The sequence below is a fragment of the Physcomitrium patens genome, chromosome 3 (assembly GCF_059467195.1).
Source record: "Physcomitrium patens ecotype Gransden chromosome 3, ASM5946719v1, whole genome shotgun sequence".
Classification (NCBI taxonomy): Eukaryota; Viridiplantae; Streptophyta; class Bryopsida; order Funariales; family Funariaceae; genus Physcomitrium; species Physcomitrium patens.
Window position 1 is genome coordinate 21,941,303 of NC_143412.1, and position 15,049 is coordinate 21,956,351.

The 15,049-nt window shown below is 36.4% G+C and overlaps 1 protein-coding gene across 2 annotated transcripts; it reads left to right on the forward strand.

Annotated features, from left to right (window-relative positions):
* Nucleotides 1–6,786: 6,786 nt before the first annotated feature.
* Nucleotides 6,787–14,430, forward strand: LOC112279872 (CLIP-associated protein). Of its 2 annotated transcripts, none has more exons than XM_073532514.2 (14): nucleotides 6,787–8,293; nucleotides 8,511–8,666; nucleotides 8,918–8,980; nucleotides 9,177–9,245; nucleotides 9,641–9,881; nucleotides 9,991–10,152; nucleotides 10,455–10,552; nucleotides 10,867–10,941; nucleotides 11,081–11,149; nucleotides 11,267–11,352; nucleotides 11,468–11,585; nucleotides 11,789–11,887; nucleotides 11,998–12,331; nucleotides 12,513–14,430. In XM_073532514.2, exons 1-14 carry the CDS (start codon nucleotides 7,961–7,963, stop codon nucleotides 13,946–13,948), a joined length of 3,339 nt encoding a protein of 1,112 aa, XP_073388615.1. In that variant the 5' UTR covers nucleotides 6,787–7,960; the 3' UTR covers nucleotides 13,949–14,430. The 2 variants fall into 2 exon arrangements, with proteins under 2 accessions (XP_073388615.1, XP_073388616.1); XM_073532515.2 differs by having other exon boundaries at nucleotides 12,049–12,331.
* The last annotated feature ends 619 nt before the right edge of the window (nucleotides 14,431–15,049 follow it).

The following is a 15,049-nucleotide window of genomic DNA, read 5'->3' on the forward strand; positions in this document are numbered from 1 at the left end:
CTTCCTCCGTCATTCTCGCTGCACAGCGTCAAATACTGTGTGTGGCACGTCATCTTCCTTGTGTAGAGCTGCTTCACATCACAAGCAACTCTCCTCTGCAACCAAGAAGCCTAAAGAAGTTACATTATTATGTGAAGGAATAATTTTGTTATCAAACAAGGGAGGGGGGGGGGTTGGGCAAGAATTAGGGCAATCAATTAACTGAACAATCATTAAGAACCAGAATTGTACAAGAAGGGATTTACCCTCCTATGTGGCAGTAAAAAAAAGCATGCAATCATTCCCATGACCTATTTATTACTGAAAAGGATGTACTGCTTGCAGAGTGGAAAGCTTGAGGGGGCCCTTCCCTCCCTTCCCTTTCCCTCCTACACGTTGACTTTGAAGAATGGGGGATATTCCTGGCAATGATGCAAGAAATCAATCAACCATCCTGTGGGTGGTGGTGGTGGATCAGCCCCACTACTAGAGTTGAAACCATGCATGCAGTCAGTCCATACTACCATCCAAAGCCCCACTGGGAGAAGCCAAAGCACAAAGGGCCAAAACAAGACCAGAGGAAGGGGAAGTGGGGCTATGTTAGCACCTCAACTCCTCATTCAAGGAGGGAAAGCAAGCAAAAGGAAAAGGAGCACAGACCATGCTGGAGCCCTTCTGAGTCCATTTGCGCAGTGTGAATGCCCCCCCCCCCCAACCCAACCCAAAGTAAGGCCGTGGTGAGATCCAGAGAGTAACTAGTGAAGTGTGGTTAGTGGAGTGGGGTCTTGGAGATTTTCACTCGGCGGCGAACATGTGGGCCATTGGAGCTTGACAAGAGGGCTTGGTTAGATTCAAGTGGGTCTCTCTCTCCGCTTCACTCCTCTTCTCCTCTCTTCTATTCCTTCCCCAGAGTAGGAAGCTACTACTAGGCCCACCCCCCCCCCCTTGTCTAGAAGCTTTGTTCCAGTCGTATAATAAAGCATTCATTCATAAGACAAGGCGAGAGTACCACACTGTGTGTGTGACTTGTGGCCTAGCCCCGAATTGCTCACTGCATCAGCAGACTCTTTTGTTTTTTATCATTTTATAGTTACGTCTTACTTATGATTCTAAGGTAAGACGTAACTATAAAATGATACTAGATGGGGAAAAACGTCCCCCCAAAGAAATGATACTAGATGGGGAAAAAAAAGGACAAAATTGAAATCATATTGTGATTTTTTATTTTTATTTTTATGAGTTTTCCCATTTCGACACATTCTAGGATGTTTGTATGGATTTGAACTTGAAGATTCAACTTTGTCACATGGTTTTAACATGGAACTAGAATAAAAATCTACCACTCTGGTTTCATGTTAGATTTGCAAAAATGCACTTTGAACTTGCTTGTGTTTGTAGACTCAACAAATGTTATTGTGTATTGTAACAGAATGCATTAATATATATATATATATATATATATCTCCCTTTTGCTGAAAAATAGAATAGTGACATACATATAGCAAGTTTTTTTCGTCTAATTTTGACACCAATATCACAAATTTATGGTATGATTGTATTTTGATCATTAGAAATTGTAGAATATTGTGATTGATCACATGGACTTGTTCACCTCTAGTTCCTTGCTCCAACCATATTTTGTACACTTACTAGAGACACATTTGTTGAGTGGCAATGTGATGTTCTACTTCAACATTTTGGGTGAAAGATCTATATACATATATATATATATATATATATATATATATATATATTACAATAAATAAAACATACATGTTTCTCTCAAACTCTAGATTGGCATATCTTAGCTCAAGTACTTCATTTTTTTTACAAATAAATAAAAAGAAATATAACTATAAATATAAGAGAAATATTTTAATGGCACATGAATAGATTTTGATATAGCCCAAGAAAATTTTAACCTATTTTAATAAATTTTCTTTCATTTTTTTTTCCAACCACCCATTCCAAAGTCTACCATATATAGCACTTCAAATTTTAGTTTATTCTACCATGTACCAATCTACTAGTGCAAAAACTTTTATATTACAAATTTTGAATATAAATACTTTAAAAAAATCAATCTATTTCTTGTACTTTTAGTAGAAATCTATGAACAATTCATTCACAAATAAAAAAGAAAAGAATAAAAACTCAAACTCAATTCTTTTAAGATTTCTGAAATTCCTACTTTGAAATTAGTATTGGAAATCTCTATAAATCTGAGGTAATTTTTTTTTTTTCTTTTTTCTTTTATAACTTTGAATAAAAAGAAGTAAAAATTAGAATAAGTGTATTGAATAACATATTTCTGAATAAAGTAAAGTCTTTAAAAAAAATGAAGTATCAATAAATATTTTCATAATTTATTATTTTTAGTATCTAATTTTAATATTTAAAACTTTAAAAGTCAATATATGTAAATAGACTCTTCTATAACATCTTTAAAAAAATTAGATATGATTAATAATTCATTAAACTTATAATTTTGTACCAATTATTTTCTATAATTACATTAAAGACAAAATCAATAATATGTAATCATTACTAGAATCTATTTAAATATATTTTATTAATATAATTTTAAATATTATATATAATTAGTAAATTAACAAAAAAATGGCTTAAAAGATTAATTATAGAAAGTAAACATAGATTATAAAAAAATATTACTTAGAAAGTAGACATAGAAATAACATAGAAGAATATCATTCTTTTTAGAATTTTTAACATCTTATAGTTATTCTATATTGATGATAATTGTTAATGCAATTTGAGTTTAAAATATAATTCTATTTTAATTTAAGGTAAAATAAGATAACAAAATTCTATGATATAATTCTATGATATATATATATATATATATATATATATATATATATATATATCTTAGTTAATAATTTTGGTGGTTGTATAAAATTCTATCTTTTCAAAATCTCTTATTCAAATTATTCATATAACTTTATATTTAATGCCATAGAATTTTAAAATTTAAAATAATATTAAATATATTATTTAATATTATATTTTTAAATTATTTTATAGATATAAATAAATATATTTTTATTTAAATAATTTTTTTTGACTAAATGCAAAATAATTATTACATATGTGTATCAAGGACATGAATCTCAAAGAAAGAGAATCCTTGATATACTCTTGTGTCACTGAAGAGACATGAAAGTGATTCCAAAGGTAATGTAATATTAATTAGAATAGCTATTGCCAAAAACAACAAGACTAGAAAGTCTTGAAACAAGACTAAGAACTAGAACGGCGTTGAAAAGAGTGAAGAAGGCTACACTCTTGCCTCCATATATACTCTTAACTACGAACTATGTGGCGATGTCCTATAAGACTTCCAAAACATGTTGACTTTGCTAGCCACATGTCTTAAATTGCAAGGCAAGTTATCTATGTATGCCCTACATGGTAAGCTTGTTCCACAAGCTATTATGCAGAATTAACTTGTTCCACAAGCTACCAACATGTGGTTAGCTTGTTGACCAAGTTTACAACCTACAAATACATCTAAAGTCAAAACTGCATCTATGAAGCTTCTAAGAAGCTTCACTAAAAGACTTTATGAAATTAATCTATATTTACCTAGTTCTACCTAATCATATAAATAATTATTGAGATAAATGTATATATCCGTGATATTATCCCCCTTTATAGGGACAAGTTCTACAAGGAGCGGTCTTCATATTTTGAAGAAGTCCAAGCTGCAACGAATTGTATTTGCCACATACTCCGATCTTAGCTCTCTTCGAAGATGGTTGATAGGCCTTCTCAATCATCAATATTGTCCCATACCAATGTAAGAAGACCACTGTGTTATTTAGTCATTGTTGATGCCTTTGTAATTTCTTTGAAATAAATCATTTGGAATACCGTCACAAGTTTTTTCTACCTCTAATAAAATCACCAAATAGTGGGAGTCTCTTCCAAGGTCGTGGTACCAAACACATTGTATCTTGCCATCTATTTGAGAAAGGACATGTCATTTTTGAGGATCTTCATCTCGATTTCATCGTCTTGAAGGTTATGACAATCGTAATGTTTCACCTGATAAGTCTACAAATAAAAGCCCTTGAGTTGAATCTGCTAGTTGTTGGTTCTCCATATCCTTAACATTACAAATATACATAAGTTACAAAGAAAGATAGAAGATAGAATGTTATCTTCTTTTGATCTTGTTTCTTTTATAGCAAATATTTGTTATTCTTCATCTTGGTTTTGATAGATTTCATTGATAAAAAGCTTCAACTTTCTTTGCTACATTTGCAAGATTCTTTTATGGCTTCCATATGCGTTTACTAATATCATATCCGCACCAATGAACAAGATATTTCAACCTATTCCGGCATCGCCTTGAATCTAAGACTTCTTCCACCTCAAACGCTTGATTATTATCCACTTCTATAGGAGAAGGTGGCATTTGTCTTCTTCCCAAAATATTCACTGTCTTATATGGCTTAAGAAAGAAGATGTAAAATACAAGGTGGATCTTCATAGACTTCGATAGATATAATCAATAAGCAATACAATTGATTTGTTCACAAATAGAAAAAGATCCAAGCCTACAATAGTCCAACTTATCACAAAGATAAGTAGTCTTGATATTGCAACAAAGTAACCATATCTTGTCACCTATGTTGAATTCTAATTGTTCCTTGCGATAGGCATCCACATTAGTCTTTTGCCATCTTTGAACTTCTTTTAATTGTATCTTCATTGTTGCATGTAGCTCTGACAAACGATTTGCTAAATCTTCCGTCGCAGGATTTATTAAATATTATTATCATCTTCTACAAGTAAATTTTGAAGAAGGGTTTTGTGGATAAAATCTTAAAAAGAAAAAATTGACATTGTACAATTTTTACATGCATTGATTTAATTTTGTGTCACAAATAAACCTTTTAATGTGTAGAAAATTCTTCTTCAAGAAAAAAAAATGAAAGATTTTAAAATCTAATAAATAAGAAGTACAAATTAAATGTGTTTTAGTTTATAAGTTTAATTATTATTATAAAATAAAGAAAAGATTTAGTCAATTATACAAGTACTTTACAAATTAATGTCATATGAAAATTTTATTTTATAGTTTCTATTGTAGATAATTCTTTAATTTAATTTAATTTTTAAAATTTGTCTTGATTATAATAGAATTTCTTATGTTATAGTTGTTTTGCTTTTTAAGTCAAGATTATGGAGTATGTTTATATACTCTATATGATAAGATTAATTATTTTTATTGGCATCAAGTTTTTTCTTGTATTTCAAAAGTTTAAAATACACAACATTACTTTTTTCTTATAGATAAAAGAATTACTTAAAATTAGAAGTAGAAGGAAAAATAATAATAATATAATAATTTTTAAATTATTTATTTAAAATAAAATAATCTACAGCTTCGATATTATTTTAATGATTTAAAAAAATTAAGGTACTTCATTCTTTATTAAGATACATCAAACTATAATATTTCATATCTTATAAAATATTTAAGAACATTAATCTAAATAAATTTATCAAAAAATATTATATTATTGTAAAATTAAGAAAATAAATCTAATAGGAAGAATGTTTAGAAATTAAAATATAAAAGTAACCAATGCTAAGTATAGGGAATTAGGGAGCCTTAAACCAAGATTTTGGCACAAGTAAAAAGTATTAGTATGATATTATATGGCCATAGTCTTGCATATATGTATACTAATTAATGAAGAATAAAATGTAGAAGCTTCTTAAAAATAACAAGGCTTATAGGCCAAGTATTTGAGTTATATGATACTATCATAGTAGTTTTTTTTAGAAGTAAGATACTTCAAGTAGAAGTCTAAGTAGTCACATGATACACTTATAGATCTATTTTATATTTTAAAAGCTTTTTTGATGTTTCTCAAAGAAGACATTGTTAGTTTAATCTATTTCAATCTACTTCTCTTTATTTTTACTTACTTAAGTATAATGGAGAAGCATGAAAATAATAATAATTTAAACAACAAATAATTCTATTAACGAGTGTCAATAGAACATAGATAATTTGTTGGACATACTTGAGATTAAAAATACCAAAAATAAACCAATATATATAATGAAAAAGAACTTGTGTGTTGGTACAAAAATATACAGAAGATATTTCTTATATAGAAGTTTATTTTGTCATAAAATTTTAGAGAAATTAATCTAAGATTTATTTCTGTATTTTAATTAATCAAAAATAATTTCAAGTAATTTGCATATAAAAAATTATGCTCCTCAAAAAAATTAAGCATCTTATTTATTTATAAATAGAAGTACCTCACAAAATATTATCCTTAAATAAAGTAAGCTTTTAGAACTCATAAGATATTTGTAAAAAAAAATGAAACAAGAAATCATTAAAAAAATCTCTTAATCATGATACTAGTAAGGATTAATAATTTAAAAAATGAACATATTAAGCTTTAGAAACAAAGAAACAATGCCCAATATTCCAGTTCTAATTTTGACCAAGTTCAGACTGAGATCTTAAATAAAAACTAAATTTCACTTACTTAGAGAAATATCTTAATAATAAAAAATAGTTTGACAAATCACAAGATCATATATATTACTAGACTATTATGCAAAGTATTGGCAAGAATAGAATCACAAAAAGTAACCATAAAAATAAAAAGTGACAGAGGAAAGGGGGTAACGGTCAGCAACATTTGTGGTCATGCAATCCTAACTGATCCCACGGGGACCGAATCCCGCTGGGCAACGCATCTTAGCCCACAATCCAGATGGGACAACTGCCTCTTCTCTCTCTCGCTCTCTCTCTTTCTGTCTCTCTTCTCTTCTCTTCTATTTACTGCACTGCTCTGTCTGTGTTTCCTCACCATCTTCCACACTTTGCCCTCATTTTTTCACATCGTGGTTTCCATACTCCTGCTATGGATGTGAAGTAAATGATGTAACCACAAGTGTCGTGTAATGTGTGGGGAATGCACTCGGGTTGGTTTTGCGTTTTGAGTCTATTGATACTTAACCGGGTGATGGGAGAGTGGGATGTAGTTGAATTGTGGATTCGATGGTCGGAGGGCGTTCCGATGGTCAGTTTGATGGTACCGTGGTGGTTTTGTTGAAGATGTGACACTTGTGTTGGTGATAATTGATGAGGGTGTGGTAAAAACATTTTTTGGTTGCAGTGTTTGCGTGAGAGTTGATTGGTATGGTCTCTGAGGTTCTTGTTGTTGTTGTTGTGATATTCTCGTGCATTGGGGAGGTGCATGCAGTGTGGTCCCCTGGGGTTTGATGGTAAGAACCTGGTCTTTGCAGTGAATTTAGGATATGCACCGTGATTTTTGACTGAGGAAGGGTAAAGATGTTCCGTTCTCATGACATCCTCACGAAACAATACCCTCGGCCACCTATGGCTCTGCATTCCTTCCCCATTGAACTGGATGATTATTCTGGCCGCATTCCTTTTCGTCTTGTAGGAATTGGCGCTGCAGTGAGGAATTGCTCACTTAGGCTTGGCGTTGCATGAAATTATTACATCCGAAGTACAGTTGTCGCATGTTCATACAATACGCTTGGTTTTTAGCTCTGTTCGGATCTGTTACAGACGGGTTTGCAGCAGAGGTTATTTTCGCTCTTGCTTTTGTGTTAAATGGAGTTTGGAGCTCTTTTTAGGGTGAAAATGGATTCTCACAGGAGAGAGCAGAGTTACAAGCAGCCTGGTTTGACACACTGATTTTTAAGAGTTGATGGACGCCTCTATGGTGCACACCCAACAAGCCCTAGAGAAATCATTCTGCAAGGGGTAGAATGCATGGTTATAGAGGCAGTGGTGTTTCGGAGTGTGGAGTGAGTGTTGGGCGACAGTTGGATGTGTGCGACGAAGAGAATATACATAACCCCGTTTGGACTGTGCATGAATTTATGAGCCCATTCATGAAAAGCCTGCGTCCTTAGACTCGAGTGTTGAAGTTGTGTGCCATTCACGACAATGGATGAAGCACTTGAGCAGCTTCAAAGGGGAGACACGAAAGACAGACTAGCAGGAGTTGAGAGACTGCAAAGACTTCTGGAACAAAGTCAAAAGAGCCTGTCAGAAAAGGAGGTCATGGCTTTGGTGGACGCCTCGACCGTCCTCCTGAAAGACAACAACTTCAAAGTATGTCAAGGGACGCTACATCTTTTAACGTTGGCGGCAGTCATGTCTGGGGAATATTTGAGGGTTCACTACAATCAACTGGTACCAGCTGTAGTGGAGCGTTTAGGTGATAACAAGCAGACTGTGCGTGATGCGAGCCGCAGGCTTCTATTGGCTCTCATGGAGGTGTTTACTTCCTCACGAACTCATGACTATGCGCAATGGTTTGAACATGACAGACAATTAACCTTGATATTAGCCTTCAATGACGATTGCAAGCCACCTTAACTTCGTTGCAAGCTTTCATCACTGCGTCTGTAAGCGCAACGGTCGTCCGAGCATTTGAAACTGACAAAGAAAAATGACGCTGAACAACACATATCCCTCACATTGTGACTTTCAGGTTTCGACACCTTCCATAATTGCGGATAGAGCTGGCAGTTACGCTTGGACGCATAAAAATTGGAGGGTGCGCGAAGAGTTTGCTCACACTATAGCATCAGCTTTCAATTTGTTTTCTTCAACAGGTTTTCATTTCCAGCGAATGCATTTGCCAGCGGTAAGCGCGCTGCTCAAAGCTTTACTGCGATATTTACCCGCATCTTGAGTAGAGATGCTAGAAATGAAGTTAGATAACGCTTCAGGACTTGGCTACATGAACCGTGAGTAAACAAAAGTACATGTTCATTTGGTCAATTTTGTAGAGTCTATGGTAGAACTTAAATTACCTGGAGTCAGCATCATGATTCTAAACAATGCCCTGCCATTTCATCTCCTAAGATATTTCATTTTGTTTTGTTTCATCTGCAGAATCTTCAGTTATTGGAAGACTCCAATAGCAACGTGAGGGAGGCAGCACTGGTTTGCCTAGAGGTATGATAAAAAAATCGCCTCGAGGTGTTTATGTTGTGCAGAGTTGGTGGTGAGTTGAACTGCGACTACAAGAACAGCAAATTTGTGTCTTTGTGAAATGTTTTTGAAAAATGACATTTCGCTTGGTGAGGCGAGAGCAGAAATTCATGTGATTACATCATTCACACACATTGTCTTACACATTATCTCTCTCCAGGAGATGTATCGGCATGGTGGACAGAATGTCAAGGATGAACTTCAACGACATCATTTGCGTCCTGCGCTGGTAGCCAGTTTCCTGACCATTCAAACTAAGGCTATTTCTTTGAATAATCTTCTTTTTCTGGTGTTGTTTCTACACCCACTTTTCAGGTTCAGACCGACAGCATCGCATATACTAGTGTGTGTATATAGGTTCTTGAGCCTTTTAGACTAGTTCTTTCTACTGCCCATGCGAGTTCAAGTAGTTTGAGTGATATACCATCTGATGTAAAACCAAATGTTACACTGAAATCGAATTCCAATTCACCGATCACCTCAATCCCTCCAGCAATCTGTCAAGTTAGTTTGTGTAATAACTGGATCTAGGGCAATTTTTTCTGTGACAAGTCGTGAAAGTTTATTATTCTAAACAGTTCATTTTACTGAGAATTATTTCATAAAAATTTCTGTGTTCTGTAGATGAAGGAAATTTCTTTCCGGTTTGATAGGATAGAACCTACCAAGCAGCTAGACAATGAGCATGCAACTACCAGTGGCGTAGGTCGCAGTAACCACCGAAACTCTTGCCACAGTCCTGTATCCCCAATTCTTCACTCCAATGTGGAAACAAAAGTCTGTCATTTTGGAGGAAATCAGCGACCCCATAGGCGATGCAGTCCGAAGTATAAATCAATGCTCTCTACTGATGTCCACCTGGGAGGTAAGCTCTGAAGTAATAATTTTGAGTCTTAACAGATGCCCTTCTTTTGATGCCGTTATATTTTAGTCTTGACCTGACTGTAGATTGGGCCTTGTGTCGTGTGCATCAGGTGGAAGTGGAGGAAATGATAAACCCGTTGGTCCTATTAAAGTATTTTCTGAGAGGGAGCTGACGAAGGAGTTGGACAAAATTGTCAGCTTGCTCAAAGCTGAACAGGAGTGGTCTGTTCGGATGGCAGCTATGCAGAAGTTGGAAGGAATTATCGTTGGAGGTCCACTGTCAAACCTGAATTACCTTTGACCAATATATGTCACGTATTATTGGGTATTTATTACATTACCTTGGTTTTTAAAAAATTCTGAAGGTATTGAAAATCTTCTAACCAACTTGTGAGAACTTGCTTTCTTAACAAAAATCCGACCTTTTTCATTTTAAAAAAAAAAGAATCTCATAAATTCTTAATATTTCAATATATGAACAGATCCACATGCTTCTGAAATAGGGGACGCAACTTTAAATATGGGCAACCATCACCTTGTACACTAGTAAGAAAAGGATCAAATGGATGAGCAGGTGCTGTGGAGTTCGGGTGCTTTTTGACGCTCTTCAAGAATTTTACAGGTCCTCTCAGCGGTCAATTGTTAGATCGGCGTTCTAGCATTGTGAAGCAGGTCTGTTACTCTCTGATGCTCTCTGATGCTCTCTGATTCTTCTCTTAATTTGATTGTTTGGGGCTCTGTTTCTCATTGTCTTTGTCGTAAGTTTATGTTGTTGAAGTCTATACTTGTAGAGTACACCAGATGAACTTTTCTGCCAGCACCAATTTGGATTGAGATTGTCGTCCCTGGTTGAAAAACCCAGCGTTCATTCTCGCATCCTTAAGGATTGATACCTGCCAAACACGGAAACCATTTTCTCGTCGTGCTTTTAAATTAATTACCCTACAAAATTACTCATATTTATATGGCCTATGTCGTTTGTCCAGGCATGTCAACTTCTGAATTTGCTTTCGAAGCAATTTCAAATCGATTTTGAGTCCTTTGCAGAAGTATTCATACCTGTGAGTTGAAATTTTCACCTAGTGAGTCAGAATTGCTATGTCCTCACGAAGTTTTTCTTTGCTTTTGTCCTGTTTTTGAAGTGTTAATTGATTCTAGTTTACTTCTGTTTAACAACCGCTTTATTTATTTCCTTTACAGGTTCTTTTCAGATCTGTTGTAGTTACTGTGCTTGTAATTGGAGAATCAGCAGACCATTGCATAAAAACGGTTAGTCCTTTCTTGCAATCAGAGGAAATTAGTCGTTCCTACCCTTTTCCATGTACCCTTTCTGTGTATGATTTTAATTTTGGTTCATCATCACTGATCGATACTGGCGGCCTGTAGATGCTAGAGAATTGCCGCGTGGCACGTGTACTTCCCCGAATTATCGAGTGCGCAAAGCATGATCGAAATGCCATTTTGCGGACAAAGTAAGTTATCTAAAGCTCAATCGATGTTAAAAACCTAGTTAATGCTGTCCACGTAAAAGAATTGTTCGTTAAATTTATAGTTGTAAGCAAGCAATGACGAAGATCAAATTCGCAGGTGTTGTAATTATGCTTTGCTGGTCCTTGAGAAGTGGGGGGATTCTCCAGAGCTTCATCGAATCTCTGATCTTTATCAGGAATTGATTAGATGCTGCACTCTTGATGCTGTAGCTGAGGCATGAACCATCTCAATTTTGAAAGTTGCAACCTGAATTGGATAATTTCTAAGTAAAAATATTTTGTAACACGGTGATCTCACATGTTGAGTGGTTCGATTTGTTATTCCATAAAAACACTTCATAAGAACCACTTTAAATCTTGACATGACTGACCAGGATGATCAGCTTCTTCGTGTGATGTGCACTTTTTTCCTCTGCAGGTTCGCTCAAATGCAAGGGCGTGTTACCAAGTATACTCAAAATTATGGCCAGACCGTGCACGCCGAGTTTTCTCATTACTTGACCCTGCAGTTCAAAAGGTGGGCATTCTGAGTTACACATCTGCTGGTAGATCATATTCTAATCAACTAGTATCCCGGGGAAAACCCAAAAATTGACAAGTTAAAGCTATCTCTGTTGTGATTTGTAGCTCTATCATGACGAAGAAGTAAACAGACGATACTTGTTTTCGCCTGCGAAGGATTTGGGGGGTGACGAATTTAATCAGCTGCGGCGATCGACCCGAATGTCTGTTCATTCAGTACAAACTTTGAAGGGAGAAACTTCAAATGATAGGAGTAAACGTTTAGTGCCCGGTTCTGAACCATCAACTGCTTCAAATCTGTTGCTAAGAAAATCTCTTGACATATCCTCCGATATTATCCCAGAGAAGATGCTGGAAGCCAGTCAGCTGAACGCTATCGATACAACGTCCAAGGGCGTCGATTCCCCTGAAGGTGTTGTTTATGCACCAGGACGCATAGGTATGAGAGTTCTTCCTTTTTGCTCTGCTGATGTGGTTAAGAGAAGAAAAAGAAATTAAAAAAAAAAAAAAGAGACCAAGTTCGTAGCACGAAAAAGTAGTCTAGTTGAATTTTACCATTCGCAACAAAGTATACGTATTCCGAGTGCCAGATTCTGATCTTTCCTACATCTATTTTGCAGCCGGTGGGAGTTATCTAGAAATTCATGCACCTACACCCACAGGAACCATGCGAGTAATCGCTGATTCGCCGTCTGCTCGCGACCCACCACATCCCGCATCTGCTCCTGCATCCTGTCATTGCAATGCACTACAGTTTAAAGTTTCTGGCTATAGCAGTTTTACTGGCTCGTCCACTACCATACCCGCATCTGCCGGTTTAGAGGATAGAAAAGAAGAGGAGCATGAGAACAACAGTCTGGAAATAAAAAGTAAAATCCTTAACGCAACGGTTGGAGGGGCTTCAGTTGGGTCCCCAGGTGCCAATCGAGTCTTGTCATCTACTGAAACGCCTTGCTACAACGTCTTTGAGGGAAGTTTCATGGACAGGGAAATCAAGCAGAATCCAATTTTAGATGTTCACATAGAAAAGCTACGAATCGCAGATTCATCCTCCAGCATCGGATCGCTGTCCCACAGGATAAGCTGGAGACATACAGCGTCTGGAAAGTCGTCAGAATGTACTAGTGGGGGAAATATTCACCAACCTGGAGGTCTGAATCCCCAAGCAGAAATGTTGAATTACATGGACGGGGTGATGTCTTTGAATGATGCTTTAACTGAAGGATTGGGACCTAACGCAGATTGGTCTGCAAGAGTCGCTGCATTTACGTACATTCAAAAGTTGCTACAACAAGGCTCTAAAGGTTCACAAGAAGTGGCGCAGAATTTTGATCGGATGATGAAGCTTTTCACTACACACTTGGATGACCCTCATTGGAGAGTAACACAAGCAGCCCTCTCGGCCTTGATAGAGCTCGTGCGGACATCACGAAGGATGTTTGAACCATATTTGGAGAGGACCCTACCATCTGTATTTGCAAGGCTAGTGGATTCTAAAGACTCCATCCGCCAACTTGGCTTATCGGCTTTGGAGACGATCGGTGACACATATACCATTGACACCTTGCTGCTGCCACTACTGCGTTCGATTGATGAGCAACGTATACCGAAGGCCAGAATGACAGTGATTGAGTTCGCAATTGCTGCTTTTGCAAGACTAGCAAACGATGGCTCTGGAACAGGTTCAACTGGTCTACTTAAACTCTGGCTTGCCAAACTTGCTCCGTTAGCTAACGATAAAAATGCAAAGCTTAGGGAGGCAGCTATTGCGGGTATTATATCTGTCTACTCCCAATTCGATCCAACCATAGTATTAAATTTCATCTTAGGGTTGTCTATTGAGGAACAAAGCATGCTACGAAGGTCATTGAAGCAGTTTACTCCGCGCATTGATTTGGATCTTATGGCATTCCTTCATAACAAGGTTCAAAGGCCAAGAACAAAGCCTGTACCCGATCAAACAGATGCTACCAGGGGTACAGTTGAAGAGTCCACAGGTAGGGCATTGTCAGCTTTAACTGGTGATGACGCTGAGATAAGAGGTTCTTCCATTTAATCTGTTCTATTGAGAGGTGGGTGGGGGGGATGTTGCTGCAATCGGACCTTTCATCAGGATGAAGTCTCATAGAGTGCGAGGTACGTTGGGAGTTATTAAGAAAGTGACAGGACGAAGGAGATGTTCAATGGAATGGTTGAAAGTCAACAGACTTACACTGAAGAGTATTCACAGAAAATTGCAGATCTCGAATTCCCACTGGCTCAGCTACTTGCCTTAGATTATCAACTAAGTCTTTCATCTGGTTTGCCTTCTTAGTCTCAGAGGCAATGGACATGCAGATCTTGTTGCTCATCAGGGTTTACACGTTACATCTGTAGAGGCCAATGTGTTAACGCGACTCACACAGTACAGTGTTCTTGCCCACTTGAGATGTTCCATTTAAGGTGGAAATGAACACTGTACAGCACCCACCTTTCCTACTTATGTCACATGTTGAAATATACTCCATGCACATAGAACATGAATTTTTGTTGCCAAAATGTTCTTAGCGTTTGCCTAAAGAAGGCACAGTGGCTTCGTTGCCTGCACCACAGAGTTAACTGAGTGCACTGCGTGCTTAAACTCTGAGCGCAGCAGTCCCTCACATCGATGAATGTCACACTCCACAATCGTTGATCAGCACCAAACAAGGTATGTCTCTGGTATCCCTTACTGAAAATCGTTGAGGACAGGAAATGACCGCATGACTTGGTTAATGTTCAGCTTTCTCATGCTATAGATAGAAAGTTCACCCAACTTGAATAGCAGAAATGAACTCTCTGAATTTCTGAGCAGTGGTCGGGGTGCCTTCGAATGTGTCAAAGGTCTAAGAATCTGACAAAGAAAATTATTGGCCAAAGATGGGGTTGTTCATTTGGAACAGGTTTGCGTAGCATGTGTCATTATCTGAGCTTGTCTTGCACATTTTGTGGTCAACTATGAGAGCCCCATCAATCTAATCCAATGTTAACAGTTGATGCACCCTCAACCGACTAATTATAATTTATTAAATTAAAAGTTGTATCCAACCTATTGCTTACTTGCATTGACAATCGAATTAGACCAAGGCTTGGTATTGATATCAAATAGATTGAATCCTTTCAATCATATAAGTCCTAT